The 26,458-nt window shown below is 38.4% G+C and overlaps 1 protein-coding gene across 5 annotated transcripts in view; it reads left to right on the forward strand.

The window, feature by feature from the left end:
- The window catches only part of LOC122555253, a 47,259-nt gene extending 21,437 nt beyond the window's left edge, over positions 1-25,822 (forward strand). For 3 of the 5 annotated variants that reach the window (XM_043701048.1, XM_043701049.1, XM_043701051.1), the window contains exons 6-11: positions 5,130-5,234; positions 10,936-11,026; positions 12,911-14,391; positions 15,999-16,059; positions 20,472-20,544; positions 25,053-25,822. In XM_043701048.1, the coding sequence (XP_043556983.1) occupies positions 5,130-5,234; positions 10,936-11,026; positions 12,911-14,391; positions 15,999-16,059; positions 20,472-20,544; positions 25,053-25,098 (1,857 nt within the window). In that variant the 3' untranslated portion in view covers positions 25,099-25,822. The remainder of the gene's footprint in view (positions 1-5,129; positions 5,235-10,935; positions 11,027-12,910; positions 14,392-15,998; positions 16,060-20,471; positions 20,545-25,052) is intronic. The other 2 variants (XM_043701052.1, XM_043701050.1) reach the window with 2 other exon arrangements.
- Positions 25,823-26,458: the final 636 nt, after the last annotated feature.

Raw genomic sequence — 26,458 nt, forward strand, 5'->3', positions numbered from 1 at the left:
CCACCCTCTCCTCCCTTACCTATCACCTTCATCTCCTCCCCCACTGGCCTGTTGTGCTCTGTGCTGCTCTCTCCCCACCCCCACCCCCACCCTCCTCTAGCTTATCTCTCCATGCTTCAGGCTCTCTGCCTTTATTCCTGATGAAGGACTTTTGCCCGAAACGTCGATTTTGCCTGTCTTCGGATGCTGCCTGAATTGCTGTGCTCTTCCAGCACCACTGATCCAGAATGTCAGCTGTACATAATACTTGTGCAGAGCAATTTGCATAGAACTCTTGTACTAGATAACTTGTTGACTGTTTAATCCTTACCCTACCTTAACATAGTTTTTCTATTGACTTCACTTACAAAGATTGAAGTTGACAATTTTCCTTGGGGAAAGAGATTGAGCAGATTGAAGTTTTCAAAATTGAAAGATGTGTACAGAATAGACAGGGAGAAACATTTTCTCTTCCTAAATGGATGAAAACCAAGCAGTCCTATATCTGAAGTAATTTGTAAAAGGATAAATGTAACATGAGAAACTTTTTTTTTGCATGTAGTTTGTTTCAGGAATGCATTGCCTGAAAGTATGATGGAGGCAGGCTCAATTGAGACACTCAACATTGCATTAAATGATATTTAAAAAGAAATGATGTGCAGGGTTATGGGAAAAGACAGAAGATTGACAGTAAATCAAGAGTCAGTGCAGACATATGTGCTAAATGGCCTCTTTTGCACACGAGAACAATGTAAGACAGGATTAAGGCATTTGACTGTTCAAACTTGTCCGCCATTCAGTAAGATTGTGGCTGATCTGTCTCAGGCCTCAACTCCTCTTTGCCAGCTCTTCACCCCCCAACTTCCCTATAATCAAAATATCTATGTCCCATTGAAATGCTTTATGATCTAGACTCTCTAGACATTCACTAACCTCTGAGGACAAATTCCTTCACATCCCAACTAACACATTAGGAAGTGTTTAGAGGGATATGTGTCGAAATGTGTGGCGCTATATAAGCACAGCAGGTCAGGCAACATCTGAGGAGCAGGAGAATCGACGTTTCAGGTGTAAGCCCTTCATCAGGAAGACGAAGGACTTATGCCAGAAATGTCGATACTCCTGCTCCTCGGATGCTGCTTGACCTGCTGTGCTTTTCCAGCGCCACACATTTTGACTTTGATCTGCAGTTCTTACTTTCTCCTGCCGAATATTGGCAAATGGGACTAGGTGAAATTGGGATGTCTGGTCGGTGTGGACAAGCTGCACTGAAGGGTCTGTTTCTGTGCTATATGACTCTTTCACTCTATTTCCGTTTTAAATCAGTGTTGCCTTGTTCTGTAACTACATTCCTGGATTAAGGTTAACCTCACTAGTGGGAACATCTTGTCAACAGTCACACTAGTTGCAACCTTCCAATCTGAAAATTACCCATTAGTTTCATCTTTTTTGTCACCTGGTCCTCAATCCTTGCTATCACATTATCCCCAATATTGTGAACTCTTGCCATGTGCGAAAGCCATTTATTTTGCCCCTATCGAATGCTTTCTGCAAATCTATAAGTTCCTCTTTATCAAGTCTGCTCACCTCTCAACACTCCAGCAAATTTGTCAAACATGGTTTTCCTTTCAGAAAATCATCTTGACTGTGAGATTTCTTTGAACTTTTCTGAATGTCCTGCTATTCGTTACTTGATAATGGACTTCAGTTTTTCCAATGATAGATGATAGGCGAGCTGGCCAATAGTTTCCTGCTTTCTCTTTCCTTCCTTTCTTAAAAAAAAAGGCTTGACACCAGCTGTTTTTCCAAACTGCTGGAGCTCTCCTGGAATTAGTGAGTTATGGAATATTTCCTAGCAAATGCATCAGTATTTCTGCAGCCTTTTCGTTTAAAAGTCTTGAATGCCAGCCATCATATTCTGGCAACTTGTCAATCTTAGTTTGCCAGTTATTTTGTCCACCATGATAAAGTCTGTTACAAGATGTTTCCTCCCGTTAGGGCTTTACTTATCTGTTATCTCTCAAATGTTTACGGTGCCCTTCATTGTGAAAACGAATGTAGAATCTTGGTTTTAATTATCTGCCATTTCACTGTTCCCTGTTATTAATTCCTTAGTTGAATTCTCCAAGAATCCTACTCACTTGAGCTATTTTCTTCTGTACCCTACCTCACTGCTTTTTATATTTTCTGCCCTTTTACTTTCATAATATATTTTCTCCCTTTTTATTGCATTTTTAGCACTGCAACCACTAACAATTGTGATTCTGTAAAATCTGGTTCCACAAGCAGTATGTTGGATGATGTTTGGGAGATAAACATTGACCAGGATGTTGACAAGAACTTGCCTGCCCTTCAAATAGTATGCAAGATCTTCTATATCTACCTGAGAAAACAAACTGACTCATTTTTAATGTTTCAGCCAAAAGATAGCCTCGCTGACAGCGTTGTATGGAAGGATTCTATACTAAATTACAAGCCTGGAATACATGTTAAAATTAATGTAGGACTTGAGTCTACAATGTTTTGTGTGTGACGAGAACTGGACAACATTCAGATTTGAGCTGATATTGGCAAGTAGCATTCAATCCATGCAAAGGCACCTCCAATAACAGCAAATCTACCTAACTTCCTTGACGTTCAATGGCATTACCATTGCTGAATCCCCATTATCTGGGGAATTACCATTGAGCAGAAACACAGCTAGCTTCACTTTTTATAATATTGTAGGTATCGGTAGCTCAGAGGCTAAGAATCTGGTGAGATTTTTACCAATGGACTCCCCAATGCCTGTCCACCATTTAGAAGCCACAAGTTATGAATGATCCACTTGCCTGCATGAGTGCAGTTCCAACAACACTCAAACTCAACACCATCCGAGGCAAGTAGCCTGCTTCATAGGCACTCCATCAACCAATTTAAACCTGGAGGCTAGTGGAATCAAGGGTTATGGAGATAAGGCAGGAACAGGATACTGATTGAGGATGATCAGCCATGATCATAATGAATGATGGTGCAGGCTCAAAGGGCAGAATGGCCTACTCCTGCACCTATTGTCTATTGTCTAATTCCTTCCACTAATGATGCAAAGTGGCAACTGAGTGCACAATCTGTAAGATTCGCTGCAGTACCTCACAAGGTTCTCTTGATTAGAATCTTCCAAACCACCTAAAAGAAGGGCAGCACATATATAGGATCACCACCACTTGCAAGTTATCTCACAAAACCCTATTTTGTCCTGATTTGGAACTGTCACTGAATATAATTGAGATGGATAAATGAGAAAGTTCAGTGTTCTGAAACCATCTGCAACAGTATTAATTTTTCTCAAATTATGTAACAGCCACTGATAATTGTAGTGCCGTGAAATGCCATAGAAAGTAGTTAGCAGCCAGTGCAGCAGTTCCCACAGCGGCATTATTTTAGCTCATTTATATTGCATTTGGGTCTTCTAAGAGAAATTCATTTACTTTTTATTTGCATTTCCTGTTGATTTCCAGAAAAGCCACCAACAATGCTGGGTACAATTTGTGCTTTTTAATCTACCAAACACTGAAACATAATTTCACATTTATCCAAATCCTCGCCTTTGCTTTCATGTTGTCTTTTAAAATTATTATCAAGCACACAGGTGTCCCTGTGAGGACTGCTTATTATTGAAGCATGCTCAAGTAACTGAGGAAGGAATCATCATGTTAACTATTTTTTACTGGGTAACCTTTGGAGAGCACACATCTTTCCTTTAAGAAAACTTGAATATAACTCCATAAACTTACAATTCAATTCCCCTTTGAGTATTGAATAATTATCCGTTATCCTGGCAGATATTGTTTTCTACATTTATATTTCGAGGGATTTGAATGTCCTTGTACACAAATTATGCAGAATGTTAACATACATCTTGCTGTGATTGTTTTACTGAGACAATATCAGGAATCCTGTAGACCACTTTCATGCTCAGACTGACTAAACATTTTCTGTTATTAGTGTTAGAGCCCTTATTTGTTAAACCTTAAGTAAGACTGTGTTCTAGTGGTAATGTCACTGGACTAGTTGTCCAGAACTCCAGGCTAAGAAGGCATTAGTTCAAGAGCCACCTGCTTCAATGGTATGTATGAATGTCTCTGAACAGGTTGATTTTTAAAAGATATCTGAGGACATCGTTCAAACCCTACCCATGGCAAATGGTGAAATTTGAATTCAGTTAAAATCTGGAATGACAAGCTAATCTAATTGCATCCATTGTCAATTGCCATAAAAACTTATCTAGTTAATTAATGTCCTTAAGGAAGGAAATCTGCTTACCTTATCTGGCCTTTATATGATTTCAGATCCACAGCAGTGTGGTTGACTTTTAACTGCCCTCAGACAGTAGGAGATGGACAATAAATGCTGACTTTGCCAGCAACGCCCAAGTCCCATGAACAACTTTAAAAAAACTGTTCTTTCACTGTGTGTGGGTCAGTATTCTAGAACTCTGTTCCAGACAGAATAATGGGCATACTTGTGCCATGTGGAAGCAGCAATTCAACAGGGTGGCAGAGGTGCATTAACTTCTCCAGAACAGGTAATGACGGACAACAAAAGTTGGCCATGACAGTGACACCTGTAATCCTGTGAAAGAATACAATAAATCATCTGACACTGAAACTATTGCTACCCTTGAGCTGAGGCTGACACCTACTGGTATCCAATATGTGATGCATGTTTGAGAACCATTTTGTACCCTATTGTGGGTAGTCAAGTGAATGGTGAAGAGAAGCTGGCAGATCATGCAAGGAAGCTTCAAAGAAGCTCTGTATGTTCACTTGATTGCTTGTTGGATAAACAAGATTTACTTTCACAATGGAGATTGTACAGTTCCAAATTTTGATTAGGGCTAGCGATGTTAGTTTTATTGAAAACGGCCCAACTTTAGGACATGTGGTTTTGTGTAATTCTTCACGTTAGTAGCTGATCTTGAAAAATTGGCTTGAATCAAAACGATATGTTTTGCAGTTGTCCATCAAAGTTTTAAAATTTTCCTTTAATCATGTTCCTGTGACTGCTTTGTTTATGATTGATATAAAACATTTGAATCTAGTGAGATGTCACCATTTTGCATAATCAAGCGAAATGTAATAAATTATATATTGTACTTCTTTTTAAACTAGTTACAAACCAGTATCTCCATTGGGAATATGAACGTGGGCGATAAATACAAAATAGATGTAGACATGCTGGCTACTGGCCATGATAAACTTGGAAAGCAAGTCTTGGTGAGTGTAACACTCCTGTGCATTTTTTAAAAAGTATTTACATATTTTAAGGGTGGTAATGGACAAACTTGGAATTAATGGTATGTAAACAAAAAAAATTAAAAACATTTCAGATTTGATTATCAATCCACCTTGTTAATGAGTTGGACTTTTTTTTATGAGCTATACTTATCATAGAGTTTGGGTGTTTAATGACTCTTTAATGGCATGACTAAATCTTCAAATTAATGTTTTGCTTTCAGTGATTATATATCTATTAAATCATTTTAACTTATTTCATTAGAATCATCAAAATATGGAATACAAAGGCCATTGCACCTTTCCAGTGCTTTTGTAGCTTCTTTGAAAGCATAATTTATTAGTGCCACAGTCTTCCCTGATCTTATTATTTTAATATTTATTTATTTGCCTTTTAACAACAGATTATTGGCTGTTAATTTTCCTCTCGTTATGCGGAGATTCATGTCTTCCATTCTGTAACATTTTAAATAAAACAAAATCTTGTCCTGTTGGTAATTGCATCTCCAGTTTTTGATATTGTAGTGGATGTAGGTTTATCCAGTTTATGATTTCAAATGCTTTTGGCTTTGAGCCTTTTTCAGATTTGGTCTCGCCTATCTTTTGATCTAATGAGAACAGCTCCAGGTTCCTGAAGTCGCCCATCTATAATTGGAAGTTTTCATGCTGTTCTATTAAATCTTCTTTGCACCATATATGTGACTTTCTTCCCATAGTAAAATAGCTGCAACTACATTCTAACTGACCTTGCCACTAGTTTATGCTCTACTTATAAATTATGGAATTTCATGATTTTCTTTTAAGTTTATCAGCTCCTCATTTTGAAGCAGCAGGGTGTGCGCGTTCATGTGACCATCCCACCTGGAAAGTCTTACTAGGATAACAATGGTTGCATAGCCTGGAAAAGCTAGATCTCTTTAGTGCCATGAGACCTAGGAGGAGCTTTAATGGTGATGTTTAAAGGCATCAGGATTCAGAATGAATAAAAAGGAAACATTGCCTGTCGTTGGAAGGTCAAAAATCAGAAAGCACAGATTTTTGAGATTGACAAAAGAGCCGGATTAGTAAATTATTTAATAATAACTTTCAATAGGGAACTGAGTAAAAATCCAGAGAGAGAAAAAGATTGGAGAGAGAGAGGGTAAAAGACTAGAGTAGGGAAACCTGGCTGCTCTTTGAAAGGGCCAGCACAGACTCAATAGGCCAACTGGCCACATCTGTGTTTTAGGAATTTGTGATGAAAGTGGCCATGCTGATGTCCAAAGAGGGTCAGGTGTTGGAAGAGTAATGCTGTCACTGGACTAATAATTTGGATGCCAGGCTCATGCACTTCCAGCATGGGTATGAATCCTGATGGTAAAATGTGAATTCAACTAACTGTTCTAGAATTGGAAGCTAGTCTAATAGTGACTCTGAAACCATTGACAATTGTCATAAAAATCCATGTGGTTCACTAATGTCCTTTAGGAAAAGAAAATATGCCATCCTTGCCTAATTTGGCCAACATGTTATTCCCAGACTTGTAGACTGGTTGACTCTTAAATATTCTCTGATTTGGCTTAGCAAGCCACTGTTGTATCAAACTGCTAGAGAAAAATCTAAAAAAGTAAATGAACCTGGACAGACCATCTAGTTTTGATAAAAACTACAAAGATGGAACAAAGCCTTTTAGCCGCTGCAATGTTCTCCTTATTAACAAATGATGGCTTGTGCAAAGGTTGAAGTTGTTCCCCACACTAGTCAAACAACAGACTGATGCTATCTGCAAGGTATGAATGACTTCATGATATTGATTGTCACTGATAGCACTCTCACCATCCTTAGTTGTGGCAGTGGTATGTAGTTAGAAAGGAATAGCTCTGAGAAAGCATTATCTCTGGACATGAAGTCTTGTGGTATCAGTTCAAACTTGGGCAAGGAAATCTTTGGCTGTTTATCACCTACAGTGTCATCCTCTTAATTGATGAGTTGGTTGTCCGACCATATTGAACTTGCTTCAAGGATACACCTCTGGTGACAAGGGCACAGAATATATTTGGGGTGGGGGGACACTTCAGTATTAACCAAATATTGGCTCCATAGCACTGTTGCTTAAAAACAAAAGTCTTAAAGGAATCTTCAGCAGGGCTGTCCAATCTGGCAGCTGGTGATGAAGTAACAAAGGGAATAAAAATTGATTGACTTTGACGTCTGAAGGGCTTTTGCCCGAAACGTCGATTTTCCTGCTCCTCGGATGCTGCCTGACCTGCTGTGCTTTTCCAGCACCACTCTCTCAACTCTAATCTCCAGCATCTGCAGTCCACATTTTTGCTTTTGTTGTCTTCAGTCTATCTGCAGCAAATACGTTGACCCATGGCAGTATCAATAGGAGCAATTACCGCAAAGCCTTTGTGAAGATAAATCCCATCTTAGCACCAGACACACCTTAAAATTGTCAGGTGAACCTAGTGAAGTTGTACTACTAGACTACATGCACACCATGCAACATTAGCAGCAAATGATAGGGCTAAGTGATTCCACAGCCAAAAGATCAAATCTAAGCTCTTTAGTTCTGCCGCATGCAATTTTGAATGGTGATGGGGCAATTAAACAACTCACTGCAGGACGAAACTGTATAAATATCCCTATACTTTAATGGTAGTGGAACCTAGCACAACAGTACAAAAGGCAAGAAGCAAAGGGTTATGTTTGACAAATGCATTTGGAAATGGAAAGATGGCTATAATTGTGTTTGGTTGGGCTCAGTTTTGAATCCTTTGCAGTTTGTGGTATATGTTAATGAGTTGACTTAAATGTGAAAGGCGTGATTGGGGGACTTGCAGACAAAACAATTGGCCATGTTGTTTGAAGTGAAGTTTGTGGCTGTTGGCTGAAAGATAATATCAATGAATTGGTTGAGTGTGAGAAAAAGTGCCAAATGTAATTTAACTTGAAAAAGTGTGAAGTTATGCATTTGAGGAGGATGAATAAAACGTGAATCCACTAAATGAAGAGGATATTGAGAGGAGTAGAGGAGGTGAGACCTTGGAGTGCATATCCATAGGCCCCTCCAGATGGCATGATATAGAGATGAAATAGATAAGGTACACAAGATTCTTTCTTTAGGTGAGTTATTAAACACAAGTGGAAGGATGTAATCACTGGAACTAAATAAGATATTGGTTAGGTTGCAGCTGAAAGGTTGTGTACAGTTCTGATCACCGCATTACATTGAAGGACAAGTAGACAGAATATGGAGGCGATTTACAAAAATGTTGCTAAGCCTTGAAAATTGCAGCTATGAAGTAAGATTGGCTTGTGAAAGGCTGATCCAGTTTCTGCTAAATGACTGGACTTACCTAACAAATTGCTCCCCACCCAAACCCCTGACAAACTGGGACTTGACCGAGTTGTACAAAATAATGAGGGACTTGGACACTGTACAAAGGAAAAACAGGTCTCCCCTATCCACTGAGTCCAGTCATCAGGAGGCACAAAGAACAATACAGGATGGGAACAGGCCCTTTATCCCACCAAGCCTGTACTGATTTCAATCCTTATTTACACCTTCTACTTATTGTCCACATGTGGTTTATATCACTCTGTGCCTTCTATTCATGTGTCAATCAAAATATGCCTTAAATATTGTTAACATGCTGCTGCTTCCACCACTTCCACTGGTGGTTTTCCAGGCACCTTCCACCCTCTGTGTGAAAAAATATTTCCCTGCACTTTTCCTCAAAACATTCCCCTCTCACCTTAAATCTGTACCTTCCTGCAGTTGACCTTTCCACCCTGGGAAAAATTGTCTCACCATGCTCCCTGTCCATGCCTCTCATAATTTTGTAGACCTCTGTCAGGTAAATCCTCAGCCTCCATCTTTCCAGTAAAAATAATCTTGAGTTTGTCAAACTTCTCATACCTAAAGATCAGGCAACATCCTGGTAAACCTTCTCTCCACAGCTGTTCCAAAGCATTTACATCCTTCTGGTAGTGTAGCAACCAGAACTGCATGCAGTATTCCAACTGTGGCCTAATTAATGTTTTATACAGCTGTAACATTATTTGCCAACTTTTATATTTGATGCCCTGGTCGATGAAGGCAAACATGCTATATGCCACCTTGTCCATCTTATCCAGCTGTATTGTCACTTTCAGGGACTGGTTCCTGCCATTCTGTCCTTAATTTTCACAGGAACATGCACTATTAACAAGTGGCCTTTAAAATGCATCCACATTTCAAATGTGGATTTACCCTCAAACAGCCATTCCCAATCCACATTCTTCAGTTCTTTCCTAATTCGGTTGTAATTGGCCTTCTCCCAATTTAACACCTTCATCCCTGGTCCACTCTTGTCCTTATCCATAAGTATCCTGAAAAAACATGAAACTATGGTCACTATTCCCAAAATACTGCCCCACTGAAACTTTGATCACCTGATCGGGCTCACTTCCCAATACCAAGGCCAGTATGGCCTCTCCTCCTTTGGATTTACCACACACCTTTCTGGACTTACCTAACAAATTGCTCCCCACCCAAACCCCTGGCAATAATAGAGTCTCAGTCAATATAGGAGGGGACCCACCAGAACAGCCCTGTTATTTTTACATCTTTCCAGAATCTGGCCACCTGTTTCTTCCTCTATCTCCTGCTGGCAGTTGGGAGGTCTGTAGTCCAATCCCAGCATTGTGATTGCATCTTTCCCAATCCTGAGCTCTACCCATAATGCCTCATTGCAACATTCCTCCAGGGTGTCAGTTTTTTGTACAGACACAGATTTAAGGTGACTGGTAAAAGAATTAAGGTGGACATGAAAACATTTTCAACCCGAGGATGATGGGTGCATGGAATTGGCTACCCAGTTTGATGGTTACGATGGGAACTTACTCATTTAGCAGAAACTGGATCAGCATCTGACATGTTGTAATCTGCAAGTCTATGGAGCAGGTGGGGGAATTTGGGATTATAATGGATGACTACTTCATTCAGCTAACACAGATTTGATGAGCTGAATGGCCTCTTTCCATACCATAATCTTTCTATAGTTCTATATCTTGAGCTTAACGCCATCCAGATCAAATCAGCTCATTTGACTGACGCCCCATCTGCAAGATGCACTGTCGTCTTTTAACAACACTGTCCAGTGACCTGTACCATCTAGTGATGCATAGCAGCAGATGCATGGGAACACCATCCCCTGTACGTTCACTTAGGAGCCGCAAACCGTCTTGATTTGGAAATGTATCATTGTTCCTTCATGTTTCTGGGTCAGAATGCTGGCATTCTCTTTGGTGCACACTCAGGCCAGTTACAATTTCCATGTACTACAGCAATTTGAGAAGGTAACTTAAAACCTTTTTGAAAACATTTGGTGATAGAGGTAACTATTGTGGCCAATCTGAGACATCCATATTCTTTGGATTAAAAATAACATCATTCAGAAATATAAACAGATGGAAGCTTTGAAGGGAGAATTGCCACATGATTTTGCATGAGTGATTAATTACAAAATATCTTTAATAATGGGTGTACCATGGAAATACCATTACTGTTCAAGCCACACATTGATCTAACTATTCTTACAGTGCAGGTTATAATATATTGTTCAGTAGTCTAACTTCATGTGATTTGGTGCTTTTACGTAGAAAAGTATATAATGCCACATGGGTTTCCTTCTCTTAACCATTAAATGTCTTTTTGAAGGTGGAATGTGTAGGGAAGACGAAAGACAAGCCATTGATCATGTTTACTCCCACGTCGAGGCTGGAAGTTGGATTGTTGCATGTTTATCATGGTATGAATATATTTTTGCACTTGATTAATGTCTATCTAAAGTTATTAGTTATCTGAGTTTTGTTTTTCTAACTTTTTTCATTGTGTTAAATTCCTACCGAGTAATACTTTTGTAAAAATTGCACAATATTGTATTTGAAAGCAATCTAATTTATTAAAGTCTTGTGGACTGAATATTTTTATCTTAATAATGTGGAAAAGGAAGCCCTGTGTAGAAAATAGCCACATATACCAAAAAATAAATCAAATGAATTGGTACTTGGAGTTTGTACGTTTTGCTCTAGATTTTGGGTATGCCTGGGATATTTTGTGGTTGCAGCAGTATTGGTCATTCTTATAAGTGATTTTAAGCATTTTGCATCAGAGTTTGTTTCTGTTCTTTGCAATAACCAATTTTCCATCTGCAATGGCATGGTTTGAGATTATAATCCTTATCTAAACTGGATATAAGAGGCTATATATACTGAGGAATTTTTTTTTAGAAAGAAGGGAACTCATTTCAGAGGTTCTGATCTGGGCTCCTGCAGAAATGCTGAGGCATTTTTCCTTTCTGGCATTTCTGGGATAGTTCTGTACTATCAGGGAAGAATTTGTGGAATTCTTTACCAGAGGGCTGTGGAGGCTGGTCATTAAGTGTATTCAAAGCTGAGATATTGTAATAGGTAAGAAATTGAGGGTTATGTGGATAAGGCAGTCAAGATGAGTTGTGGGTTATCTAATCAGCCATGATCTCATTGAATAGCAGAGCAGGCTGGATATGCTAAATGGGCTACTTCTGCTCCTAAATCATAAGATAGCAAGCCACACCACCCTTTACACAGCAGTGAGCAACACTATGTTGAAATGTGAAGATCTAGAATCTCGGCCACTTACCATTTGTCAGCAGCTATCAATACATAAACTGTGAGGTTAGGATTGCAGAACAGTAGGGTGCCAAGTAGGTAGAGGGTTCTGGAGGAGGTATACTTTGGGGTGTTCAAGGAAGAAATTGGGTGAGTTAAGTAGTTATTCGTAAATTTGACCATGTATTCAGTGGTCTACGAGTAATTGTTTATTTAATTTTACCATAAGTCAATTAATTCCTTGATTTAAATGAATACTTTTGGAGAGTGCAAAGTGTAGCGTATTGCCCAGTGGAACCTTTAATTTCTATAGTGATTCCATCTGAGTGTATGATGGGGGTTCTGCAGGTACCTCACGCACAACTCAAATCCAAACTGCGATAATGACGACTGACTTGGAAAATACAGACTGTTTCATGTGTGTATTTTCTCCAAGCATTTTGAAAAAAGACATTTGCTGAAATGAGACTGAATAGGAATCATTTAGCAGTTTTATTTCATAGATAGCAGGTGACCATACTGAACAATAATTGAGGCAGATTAGTCTTGCCAAACTAGAATTGAGATTAATGTTAACCATATGGTACAGCATGGCAAAACCTGAATGACCTGAGCGTTTTCTTTTATTAATTCTGATCCCAAGAAGCAAAAAACATTAATGACATTACATCATTAACGTAATTGGAGTGATAAGATAACATCTATATCTGAAAGTGTCTACTCTTTTCCCATGCTTTTGCATTATTCTGCAGAGTTGGGTTTTCTGGCTACAAATTAGTTCTCTGGCTACAAAAAAAACAGCTCTAATCTGCAAGTATGTACTTATCTTCTATTTTCCGAGTCCATGTCTAAGCGACTGAAAGCATTTCTGGCCATTTTACAACACTTTGAAATCATTGGTAAAATTTAAGTACAGTTCCATTTGTAACTTATCAGGTATCTTTGAAATTTGTTTTTATCTGTAGCAGCTAATTATATACTGGCTTCTTAGGAGGTAAAATGTTATGCATGATTGATTTCCATGTAATTTGTTTGTCTCTTAGATTGCAGTGATGATTTTCAGACATCAATTTCTGGAGATTTAAATAATTCGTCAAGATCCAAGCATGATGATCAAGATGATTCACATTTCATTTCTTCTGTGTCTAATGACTGTTTGTCAGCAAGATCACTTTGTGAACTTGGTAGCAAGGAAGTTGCATATCCACTGAGACTTGAGGAAAACAGAAGCAATGTCTTAGATTTGGAAGAAACTGTATCCACTTGTATCAACCAAGATTCCAGGGAAAGCCACGATGATTCATCTGGTTTAAGTGATACAACCCTTATTGATATCTACCCAAGTATGCTAGCTTCGATGAGTAACTTACTCAACCGTAGTTACAAGACACAGACTGCCTCCAGATTGATAAAGCACTATCGACGTCTCCAGTTAAATGTATGTAAATCAAAATTAAATACAACTCAAGATGGAATAAGAATGAAGGGCAAAATGGATGTCCAAATATCAAATGTGGAGAGTTATCCCATTATTGAATTGGAAGCATGTAATGGAACCAACCAAGTGAATAGAAACGTTTGTTCTCTGAAGAAATTCAAAACCACAGAATGTAATTTTGATTCATGTATTTCTGTGATTGATGCTGAAGGTTCTGAGACTGTGCAACAAACAAATTCCAAATCATCTGAAACTAAAGATTCCAACTTTAGCCATTTCTGTCATGATGCAATTAACTCTCGATCCCTACCAACAAGTCCTTGCAACCCAATAAGTCCTGTACTAGTTACAAATTGTTGCAATGTGAGCAAAACGTCAAGTCTAAAAATAACTTCTAATGAATCTTGTTTGCCTCAACTGGATACCATGATTAATTCTAGTTTCAAATGTTTGAGCCCAAAACCTAATCTGTCAAAGGCACAGTCACCATACTCAAGAAACATTTTTAATCATCTCCCTGAGGCACAACTATCGCCATCAAACAACAGTATGGCAACAAAAAGAAATTCTATTGTAAATTCCAAATCACCATTTAGAATGCTTTTGCATTCAAGTATTATTTCCTGTACTGCTCAAAAAATTAAAAGGAGACATTCGTTTTCCTCCACATGTTCTGTTCCAGGCATGTTCCATTCAATTCAGAGCCCGCTTAAAACTCCAGCAAGAGAGATGGATGCATTTGAATCGGTGTATCAAAGCTTGGCCCATAATTCATTCTCCTTTCCAACTGCTGTGAAACTTCCCAATGTATTGAATGCTTCTCCTGTCCCTGGTAGAACTGTTACATCAGTAACATCTGTTACCAATTCATCTTTCCAACTATCAAGAAAACGTGCTGCCTGTACAGACCAGATAATGGAAACTTCCCGATTACCATTAAAGAGATTCTGCTCTTTGCCAGAGTCCTCTAGTTCAAGACAGGATAATCCAGAAATGTTAACGCTGAATACTATATTGCAAGGACAGAATTACCACTGTACAAAAATAAATGGCTTTTATTCACCAGGAAGCCAGCAGCAAAGAGGGGTAAGGTCCAAATTGAGTTATTTTTTAATTAAATATTCTGAGTGAACGTTGGCACAATTTTAATGAAAATATAACCATGGATATTTGAAATATCAATACTGGAGCATCAACAAAGCACTAGCAATGTGGTTATGGATTTTTGTCATTTCAAATCTGCGTTTTTGCTTTATTTATTCATGGGATGTACGCATCACTTGCTAAGCCAGCATTTATTGCCTATCTCTAATTGCTCAGGACAGTTAACTGTTAACCGCATTATTGTGATTCTAGAGTTGCATATGTCCCAGACCAGGTAAGCAAGGCAGGTTTCCTTCCTTTAAGAATACTGAACCAGATTTTTTTTTTAATGACAACATGATTGAGGTTATGTGGTGGCCGTTGGCTGGCTTTTGAATTCAAGATTTCTACCAAATTCAAATTTCACCATCTGCCATGTGAGATCTGAACCAATTAGTTCTAGAATACCAACCTGTGGTTATGAATTATTAATCCAGTGCCTCCCTAGAGTTTTTCACCTGTATATCACTCAGCTGCAGCAATGGATAAGAGTTCAGGCCAAAATGAATCAAGATCACTGCTTCACAAAGTTCATTGGTTTACTTTTAGTCTTTCTTTCGTTCCTGTAATGTACTGTTACCAAAATACTAAATAGGCTTAATACAACTAGTAATTGTCAGGGGATCTTCAGATTAGCAAATCCAAAATGAGAATTATTTCCATCAACTATTAGTAGATTAATTTTAATCCCATTATTTAACGTTTTGTTCAGACTATTGCATTTAAATACCTTAAATTTATACTTAATTTTGATATGTGGTTATGAAGAAGGTTTCACTTCTAGTTTGTTTCAGGACCCTTTTGCTGACTCTTGTATAAATTGAAGGTATTTTGTTTGAAGGAAATGGCATGTCAAGTTTAAGTTGTGTTCACTGTATTTTTGCACTATCCTATTAAGTTTATTTAGAATGCAATAGTCTGAACAAAACGTTAAATAATGGGAAGTAGTTTATTTGTAATGTTTTTATGCTGGAAATTATTCACAAAATTAGCACAAATGGCTGCAGAATGAATAGCCTTTCCTTTCATTCTTAAAGATCCTGTGCTTCAGTTGTGCAGGGAAATTTATTGTCATTTGTTTCCTCTTTTGAACATTTTAACTGCACATGGCTATGGAAATTCACTGATCATAGATTAATCAAGGACAGTAATTAATGCTGTCTAATTACGGCCAGCTAACAATCTTCGCCTGAATTTGGAGCAGTTGAATTGATTAAATTAATGGATTCTGTATTTTGACTTTTAAAATGGTAGTTATTTTCAAGCAGAAATTTAAATTCTGAATATCTTTGTTTCCATTGTGCTATACATATTACATGTGTGCAAATCTCTTGGAAAGATAAATGAAATTGCAAGGATTTGGGGAATTTGCAGGGCGTGCTGTTAACTGGGTTGCTCTTCAAATGAACCAGTGCAGAATTGATTGGCCAAATGGTCAACTTCTATGGATTTAAAGTTACCATCTATCAAGATGCTTATAACATTGAGATATCTGTAATGCAGTTCATATTTTTACATCAAGTCTGTTTCTAATTTTTCACTTTTTCCAGAACTTGACTGTGAGCTCACCTATTAAATGGGAAGATATCTGTAGAAAATACTCCAGTCATGGTATGTATACAAATATTTTGCTCCGCTCTTAGTTACAGTTCATTTTATGCAATTGCGTTATAACTGAAACAACTTGAGCATTTTAAGTATATGGGTGTTTAAACACAGGTAGGCATCGAATGTTTTGTAAGCTGTGAATTGAAAAAGTACCTAATTTCTAAAGTAACAACAAAAATTTAAGCTATAACAGCATCCCTCTTACCACTTCAGCTATGAAGCAACTGCCCCAAAGTGGCTTTCAGTATGCAGGACTATTAGATTGAGAGATTTGGCCCTTCAGCCCATTGAGTTTGCATCAACCTATCTTCACTAATCTAAACTAAGTTGGCAGGGGGTCAGGGGTTTCAGAATATAATTGGGATCCAGAGAGAATGTTTTGCAGGGAAAGATTAATAACTAAAATTAGAGGAGATAGCGAGTGAGTCAGGAAATTATAGACATTGCAGGCTAGTTAAGGCAAAGGGAATTTGGCAAGGTTGGATGATATTGATTTTAATGTTAGGAGTCTGACGAACAAGGCAGATGTGTTGAGGACACAAATTAACATATGGGGAAATTATGTCATTGTTGTCACTGAGACGAGGTTGAGAGGGGCAGGATTGGCTGCTCAACATTCCAGGAAATGGGATCTGCAGATGAGACCGGAAATAAAAGATTGCCACTGTAGAAAGATAAGTAGCTTTTATTCACCAGGAAGCCAGCAGCAAAGAGGAGTGAGATCCGAATTGAATTTTTTTTTAAACTAAGAATTCCGAGTGAACGTTGGCAAGATTTCAATAAAAAATGACCATGGATAGTTGCAGTTCTGATCAGGGAATCTACTGCAGGAGGAATAACATCTTGATTTCTCAAATGAAGCCACATGGGTATAATTTAAAAACCAAAAGGGAACAATCTCATTTCTGGGTGTGTATTAAAGGCCCCCTAAAGGAAATGGAAGAGCAGATAAATTTCAGGGAAGTGTAAAAATAATAGGATAAAGATAATAGGAGTTTTGAGCTTGTCCAGTATGAACTGAGGTAGTCAAGGTGTGAAAGGTTTGTACATGATGAATCGCTTTTTAAGATAGTGCATAGAAAGCTTCATAAGAACAGGGGTGGTCCTAGACTTAATTTTCGGTAACAGAGCTGGGCAGGTGATTAAAATATCAGTGGGGAAGCATTTTACAGATAGTGATCATAACTCTGTTAGATTCAAGATCCTTATTGAAAAGGATAAGATGGGTCTGAAATCAAAGTTCTCAACTGAGGAAATGTTGATTTTTAGTAAAATCATATGATTTGGCTAGGATGGACTGCAGACAGATTCTTTCCGCTTAATCTGTCTCCGAACAATGGGGTGCATTCAGAAAGGAAGTATGGAGAGTTCAGGGTCAAAACCCTGGATATTGACTGACATGCAAGAAAAAGGGAAGCTTGTTGCAGATATGGAGGACTGCAAGCAGCAGATGCCTTAAAGGAGTGTAGAATGTGCAAGAAGGAATTTTATAAGGTTTTAAGAGGGCTGAAAGGGAACATGAAAGGATGTGGACAGGAAAAATAAAGGAAAATCTTAAGATGCTCTGTACAAAATATGGCCCATAAAGGAACACAGTGGTAATTTGTGCGTGGAGCTGGAGGTTGTAAATGAATACTTTGTGTCAGTGTTCAGTTGGGAGAGAGACGATATGAGTATAGACGTCAGGGTGAAGATCTATCCTATAATCAAAGAAATTAGCAAAAGCTCTGAGTGGTCTGGCAGGCTTAAGAGTAGCACTTCAACTGGCCCTGGAGATTTATCTCAGTTTGTTGGGTGATGCAAGGGAGGAAGTAGAAGGGGTTTTTACAGAAATTTTCAATTCCTTTCTGGCCACAAGAGGTGTTGGAGGACTGGAGCACAACCAATGTGGTACTTTATTCAAGAAGGAAGCAAGGAAAAACCCGTCACTCTCACCTCCGTGGTGGGAAAACTTTTAGAGCAATTCTGAGGAACAGAATTAATCTACATTTGGAGAAGTTGGGAATAGTCAGGAATAGTCAGCATTATTTTGTTAAGGTATGTTCATGTGTGACCAGCTTGACTGAATTTTCTTAAGTGACCCGGTGTAAGGATGAGGGCAATGCTTTTGACATAGTCTACTTGGACTCGCAGAACTTTTAAGATCTCATATGGGAGACTGATATCTAAGGTACGAGCCCATGGGATCCAAGGAAATTTGCTAAATTGGATCCATAATTGGCTGAATGGTAGGAAGCAGATGGTGATGGATGGGGGGAAGGGGGGGTGAGGTGCACTCTTCCAATTGTAAGATGCAACAAATATCTCCCTATTGGCTAGCTGTTTTTATTGTAAAAATTGTTTAAGCTTCTAGTCAACTCAAGCTTGGGATTGGATAGTCTGCAGTTCTTCTAGTGAATCTTGCGAGTTCCTGCTCTTGAATCATATAAATCACAGAATTCCTATAGTGTAGAAACAAGCCCTTCGGTAGAAACAAGTCCACACCGATAGTCCGAAGAGTAACCCACCCATTTTCCTACCCTATTACTCTACATTTTCCCTAACTAATACAGCTAACCTACACACTCCTGAATGCTATGGGCTATTTAGTATAGCCAATTCACCTAATATACACATCTTTGGACTATGGGAGAAAACTGGAGCACCTGGAGGAAACCCACACAGACATGGGGAGAATGTACAAACTCCATGCAGACAGTCACATGTCCAGAGGCTGGAATAGACTTCTAATCTATTTTTAGGACAAAGTTTAGGGTGGTGACATAGTGACAGTGTCACTGGACTAGTTATCCAGACAGGAAAATCCAAACTTGGGGCCGGAGCCCTTCTTCATTTTCCTGTTCGATTTTCCTCTCCTCGAATGCTGCCTGACCTGCTGTGTTTTTCCAGCAACACACTCTCAACTCTGATCTCCAGCATCTGCCGACCTCACTGTCTCCTAGTTATCCAGACACCCAGACATAATGCCTAGAGATGTGGATTCAAATGTCACCAAAGTGACTGGTAGAATTTGAATTCCATCAGAAGTATGGAATTGAAACCAACTTGGTGCAGATCACAACAACTGTTGTCAATATAAAAAAATTATTAATATCCTTTTTGGAAAGGGAATCTTAGTATACAGCAAACTTTTTATGAACCAGCATCCATAGGATTAGGAGTGTGTGGTTGGTCAAATGTTCCGATTGATCAAGCAGTCCACATAATCAGTGTAAAAATACACATTAAGTAATAGAAACACAGTAGAGGGTTATGCTAGTTATATACTGTTGTTTTTTGAGATTTATGTTGTAAACAATACTGTAACCTTGCTTTAATTAAAACTTAGCAGCAGATAGCTTTCTCATTTGCACCCTCAACTGACTACTCTGACTTTGCATTGATTGCGATGATAGTGTAAACTTCTGGTATTTGAGGTATATAATTTTTGTCAGTTTATTAAGTGTGATGGTTTGTAAAGTGCTCATTAAAACAAAGTTTGCTGTACTTCGTAATAATAGTGCTCAATTATTGCATTAGGAAGCTCAGGGGTGTTTGTCCACAGATCCCTGAGGGTGCCAGGGCAGGTTAGTAGGATAGTTTTAAAAGGCATGGGGGACACTTGGTTTTGAGTGGTGATGTAGATGATAAGAAAAGGGGAGGTGATGTTGGACTGTGGAGAGCTTAGCTTAGGCCACAGCTAGAATACTGTGTGTAGTTCTGGTCAACGCACAATAAGAAAGATGTGATTGTGTTGCTGGTAATACAAAGGAGATTCCCCAGGATAGTCCCTGGGGTGAAGCATTGCAGATATGAAGAGAGGCTGAATATGCTGGGATTGTTTTCTTTGGCACAGAAAGTTGAGGAGGGTCCTGATTTGAGTGTATAAAATTGAGGGGCATGGACAGTTTAATTGAAAGCAGCTGTACAGCTTATCCGAAGGGTCACTGACAGGGGTCATTAATTTTAAAATGAAGGGCAGGATATTTAGAGGGAATTTGAGGAAAAGCTTTTTACACCCAGAGAACGATGGTGGTCTGAAATGTATTTCCTTGGAGGTTAGTTGAGATGGGAAACCTCACAACCTTTAAAAATTACTTGGATGAGCACTTGAAACGTTATACTAGTCAAGGCAATGGGACAAGTGTAGGTAAGAGTGTATTGTTGGTAATGGACTGAAGGGCCTCTTTACTGTACGATTCTATGATCTATCATCAATATCCAGTGTTGCCTACATGTGAATTCTGGTAACCGCATTGCTCTGAGTCCGTAAAAGCCATATTTTTCTAAAGATAATGGCTATCTTGAAAAGTCTGTCCTCCACTATTCAATATCTGAAACTCTGGTGAAATCAGTCTTGCAGGCTATATTTCGTTTGTCTACAGATTTTTCAAATGGAAAGTGGATAGTATTAAATTTACTTTGCTTATTTTTAGGTACTGTTTTGCCTATTGTAAATAGTTCGGGAAATACCGTGAGTTTATGTTTATCACCTAGACTTCGGAACAGGTATGCAGTGAAGTATTCATCTTATGGTACAAGTTATTCATTATCTATATTATGAGTGAGGTTGTATGTTTGCTCGACGAACTGGTAAATCTGTTCCCAGATGTTTGGTCATCCTGCTAGGTTACATCATCAGTGAGCCGCTGTTTAAGCGCTGGTGTTCTGTCCCGCTTTCTATTTGTGTGTCTTGGTCTGTTGTGGGTAATATCACTTCTGGTTCTTTTTCTGAGACATTGGTAAATGGGTTCCCAATCAATATGTTTGTTGATGGAGTTCCAGTTTGAATGCCAGGCCTCTCATTATTTCCATGCATGTCTTTGTTTGGCCTGTCCTAGAATGGATATATTGTCCCAGTCGAACTGGTGTCCCTCTTCGTCTCTGTGTAAGGATACGAGTGATAATTGGTCATGTCTTTCGATGGCAAGTTGGGACTCGTGTATCCTGGTGGCTAGTTTCCTGTCCATCTGTCCACTGTAATGTTTGTTGCAGTCCTTGCATGGTAGTTTGTATAAGATGCTCATTCTGCTGGTTGTTGGTGCAAGGTCCTTTAAAATCATCAATAGCTGTTTCAGTGTGTTGGTAGGTTTGTGGGCTACCATGCTGCCAAGGAGCCAGAGTAGTCTGGTTGTCATCTCTGAGATGTCTTTATTGTATGATAGTGTGGCTAGTGTCTCTGGGCATGTTGTGTCTTGATTAAGTTTGTTGTTTAAGAATCGGCAGACGTTGCTAATCGGGTATCTGTTTTTCTTAAATACATTGTATATGTGCTAATCGGGTACCCAGTTTGCCAATTCTTAAACAAGAAAACACAACACGCCAAGAGGGTCTAGCTTCACTACCATACATTTAAAAAAAAATCTCAGAGGTAACAACCAGACTACTCTGGCTCCTTGGGAGCATGGTAACCCACAAACCGACCAACACATTAAAACAGCTCTTGGTGAATCTAAAGGACTCTATACCAACAACCAGCAGAACAAACGTCATATACAAAATACCCTGTAAGGACCACAGCAGGCATTACATTGGACAGATGGGCAGGAAACTAGCCACTAGGATACACGAGCATCAACTAGCCACCAAAAGACGCGACCAGCTATCACTAGTATCCTCCTTACATGCAGACAAAGAGGGACACCAGTTCGACTGGGACAATACATCCATCCTAGGACCAGGCTAAACAAAGACACGTACGGGAATTCCTAGTGGTCTGGCATTCAGACCAGACCTCCATCGACAAACACATCAATTTGGACCCCGTTTACCAATCTTTCAGAAAAAGAACCGGAAGTGATATCGCCTACCACAACAGACCGATACACACAAATATAAAGCAGGACAGAACACCACTGCTTCAATGACTAGCTTGATGTTGAAATGTCTGAAAACAAATCTATCAGCTTAGCAAGCAAATGTACAGCCTGAACCTCAACCTGAGTTACAAATCTTCTCAAAAATTGTATACACTGCGACTGGCCTGATACCTAGATTTATGTAGTCTGAGCAAATTATGTAAGCCATGGCACTTTTAGAATAGAAATGATCAAACTCTTGTAATCTTATGCTTTAATGTGAAACTCTGCTGTATCATTTGATGTCAGTTTTGTTACAATATTGTTATGAAAACTTCATTTCTCCACCAGATGTGAAGTTTCTTAGCAATGCATATCTGACCTGTTTTTCATACAGACCCTGCACAAGATAATGACAGTTAGTGTGTGGCGCTTCTGAGGAATATACACATGCATGTGGAGATGAAGAATGAGCATTGTGGTTTAACCGTACCACAAACAATGTTAGAAGTTAAATTGTTTTCAGTTCCTTGCCATTTACCGTATATACTCATGCGTAGGTAGAGTTTTGAAGACCATTTTAAAGCTGAAATTAGGGGGTCAACTTAAACACAAGATATTCCTCCCACAGTCCAAAAATGTGCAAGTCAGGTGAATTGGCCATGCTAAATTGCCTGTAGTGTTAGGTGAAGGGGTAAATGTAGGGGTATGGGTGGGTAGGGGTATGGGTGGGTTGCACTTCGGCGGGTCAGTGTGGACTTGTTGGGCCGAAGGGCCTGTTTCCACACTATAAGTAAGCTAAAAATATTGTTTTCAAGGGGATGTAATTCATTGCTTGGCATGTCAAAAAATGGACAAACAAGAGCTAGAGCTCTATATAGAATAATAAACAACAAAAGGAAAATGAATTATGGCCACTATTAAATATTTATCTACAAAATAACTCTCTCCATTCTGCCTGCTATGATAGAATGATACTGTCATACCATATTCTAGTTACCAGCACCGTAAAGTGCATGTAGGTGTACACATATGTACAAAAGTTAATAGGCATACCAGCAGGTTGTCAGGCCATCTACCAGGAATATTTATACAACACACAATTTATGAAATGAAAGCAGGAGCAGTAAATACAAAATAAAATAGTTTGATAGTATTTTGTATTAAAAAAGACTGCTATATGATAAACACTTCATCAAAAAACTGATATTCACAGTAAAAAAAAAAACGCTTCTCACCATATATCACAAATATTATGGGATAGCTGCTTAAAACAAAAGTTACCGGTACATGCAGAAGTCCATTAGAATCCTTTAAATTCACTGTCCTCCTCCCCGTCATCTGGGTCAAGTATATCATTGTATGGATCATCTTCATCTGTACTCTCAAGGGGATCATCAACTGATTTGTTATCACTTCCATCTGACCATAAATAGTTATCCTCCATACCATCAAAAGCATTAGAAATTCCATATTTGTTTGAAGGCTTTCACAGTAAGTTCAGTTTTCATCTTCCAGGACTCAACAATCCACTGTCATACAGTTGCAAGTAATGGGGCACACATGTTAGCACCCTTTGTGAAGCTTTTTTCCCCTTCTTGCATCCAAGTGTCCCTTTTCTTCCATATTAAGTCCTTAAAAGATTTATTGATGCTAACATCCAGTGACTGCATAATGTTCGTAAGGTCTCCAGGAATCATTGCACTGTCAGTTAAGCTCAAAGTTCACTGATAACACTTTTCATTCTGTGTTCTGAACAGGTCCCAAACCAGTAAGCTTTTTTCCTTTCTAAGTCCACCTGGTTGCATATCCAGACCTTCCTAATCCAAGTCTTACAGCCATCTTCAAGCATCCACCGTTTTTCAAGGATTAGGCCAACAATGCCTTTTGGAAATTTCTGTTTGGGCAGAACTTTGTTCCATCTGCCATACAACCAATTACCACAGTGAATCGACTCCTTTCATGGCCAGTAGTCTTAACTAAAACTGTTTTTGCTCCAGTCATGTCCACAGTTCTGTTCCCTGGCATATCAAAGTTCATAGGGGTTTCGTCCATATTACCGATGCATTGATTACAAAGCAGTGGAACTCTATTAACTTGTCATTAAGTTCTGCTGGTAAGCATTGGACAATCTTGGTTTTCTGTCTAAGCGTTAAATCATACCTTTTCATAATCCTACTATACCATCCAGTACTGGCTTTGAAATCACTGAATCCATCTTTTTTTTTTTTTGCTTCGTTTTTCGTGCGTATTCTGACACTTAGTGACTCACCAATGCTTCCATTCTGACGACACTGAATTACCCAGTCAGCAATCTTCTAGTCGTGGCCACTTGTTCAGCTTTCCTGGGTTGGCATACTTCTTTTTTGGCATAGCCTTTAACTGTGTCGCTTTTAACCTCGGAAAAACTTTACAGAAACACAGAATTCCCTTGCAGCTACGCTATAACTTTTATACTGTGCTGTATACTTGTTTCTTCGTGATGCCATTTTGTCAGAAAAATTTGGGGGAGTTTTACTATAAGTTCAGAGCACAACTGTACGTGACACCTAATTCTAGAAACTGAGGCAACAGTGGGAAGACAAGGTTGAGGGCTGCCATGAACTACCATAGATATTTACATGACAGGTCAAATATATGTAAAATATTATATAAATATATACATATGGTTATCAACATTCAATGTAATGATTTGAAAATCGCATTGCGCAAATATATTCAGGTGTGTAATATGATGATGCAGGTGCAGGTATTGAATCAAAAATGTGTATTTGAATCGAATGTGCAAATCATACCCTTTCAACCTGCATATATGGTCAGGAAGAGCTAGGATCAACTTAAACATAAGGTATATGAAAAATACCAGATGTTTTGACCAAAAGCAAAGGGTCAACTTATACATGAGGTTGACCTATACTCAAGTATATATAGTATTCGATTGAATTATTGTGTAATGGGGAGCAACAGGCTAATCTGCAGTGCATGCAATTAATTTTACTATCTGCTATTAATTTGCAGAGAATATTTGATTTGTGCTCATTTTTGATATAATCGTGAACTGAAGAGTGATCAAACTGTAAATTGTCCAATAATTTGAATAAATTTATTTGTAACATTGAGTGAATTGTTTAGAAATGTAAGAGTAGAAGAAACAAAAAATAATAGCTAGTGTTGTATTAAATGATGGGAAATAACTTCATTTATATTTCCTCCTAACAGAGTTTCTAGAAAACTGGTCTATAACAAACTGAACACGCCGGTCTGACTAAAGCTGTGAAGTGTGTCACAAGCAAGTTTTTGGTTGTTTCTAAGAATTAATCCTTGTTATTGTCATGCCTATATAGCAAAATCTGAATGAGAAGTTAATTATCTATTATCTGTTCAATGTTTTACATTTGTATTTTGTTAAAATTTTAGTTCTTATATTTCACAATTGTGAATATTACAGCTAAAACAGTTTCCCACTTTCCTGTATTTTGAACGTATTTGCTAGCTTTTATATATTCAATTTTATAGAATTGTTGTTTATATATTGTAGATTGCCAGCATTATTAAGGACCATATGAATCATTTGGTATCACTTGTAGAAGAGTCAATGCATGGTGTTTTTAACTTAATGGACAATAACTGTAATATCAGGGCCAAACTGATTCTGATGCAAAACCAGCAAAATGCTCCTCCAGGAAGTCTTGATTCCCTTTGCCCCATAATCGAGAAGCATTCACAACAAATGTAGAGTCAAAGAAATTTCTCTCACTGTGTATTAGTGTTTGTGTGAAATTTTCTTTGGTATCTTTTGATCTTGCCTGTAAAATGGCTTGTAAGATGAGTTGTGTTTCTTTGTAACTTTGAATTGTTACTGAATTGTACCTGCATCAAGAGAAAATGGTGAAGGTATATTTATTTATAGTCTTAGCATTGGTCATGATCAGTAATATGTTTTATATTTCAATTTGTGCTTAATTTATCTCCTGAGAAATAAATTTGGAATAAATGAGAATCCACAATTGTTTCAATTATGACTTCACTCCACAAAGACACAAGGCCCAATACAGCAAAGGCTGTGGATAATCTATGTCCTGACAATATTTGTTTGTTCATGAGATGTGGACATTGCTGGCTATTGCCTATCCGAAATAATCACCACACTATTGGTGTCTGGAATAACGTGTAGGCCAGATCAGGTAAGGATAGCAGGTTTCCTTCTATTTGGACATTAGTGAAACAGGTGTATTTTTACACCAGATGTTTATTGAATTCAAATTTCACCATTTATCTTAGTGGGATTTGCACCCATGTTCCCACAGCAATTGCCTGGAGTTCTGGATTACTAGTCCAGTGACTTTGCCATTGCATATTGGCTATATATCTGAAGGTTAGTGCTACAAGTCGAGCCATGCCCCAGCAAGCTATTTCAGTGCAACACTGACATCCACATGACTGATCCTTGAAAGTGGAGTCCCAGGTAGATGGGATAGTGAAGAAGGCGTTTGGTATGCTTTCCTTTATTAGTCAGAGTATTGAGTACAGGAGTTGGGAGGTCATATTGCGGCTGTACAGGATATTGGCTAGGCCACTTGGAATATTGCGTGCAATTCTGATCTTCCTATCGGAAAGATGTGAAA

Source organism: Chiloscyllium plagiosum, chromosome 12, assembly GCF_004010195.1.
Source record: "Chiloscyllium plagiosum isolate BGI_BamShark_2017 chromosome 12, ASM401019v2, whole genome shotgun sequence".
In the NCBI taxonomy this organism is placed as follows: Eukaryota; Metazoa; Chordata; class Chondrichthyes; order Orectolobiformes; family Hemiscylliidae; genus Chiloscyllium; species Chiloscyllium plagiosum.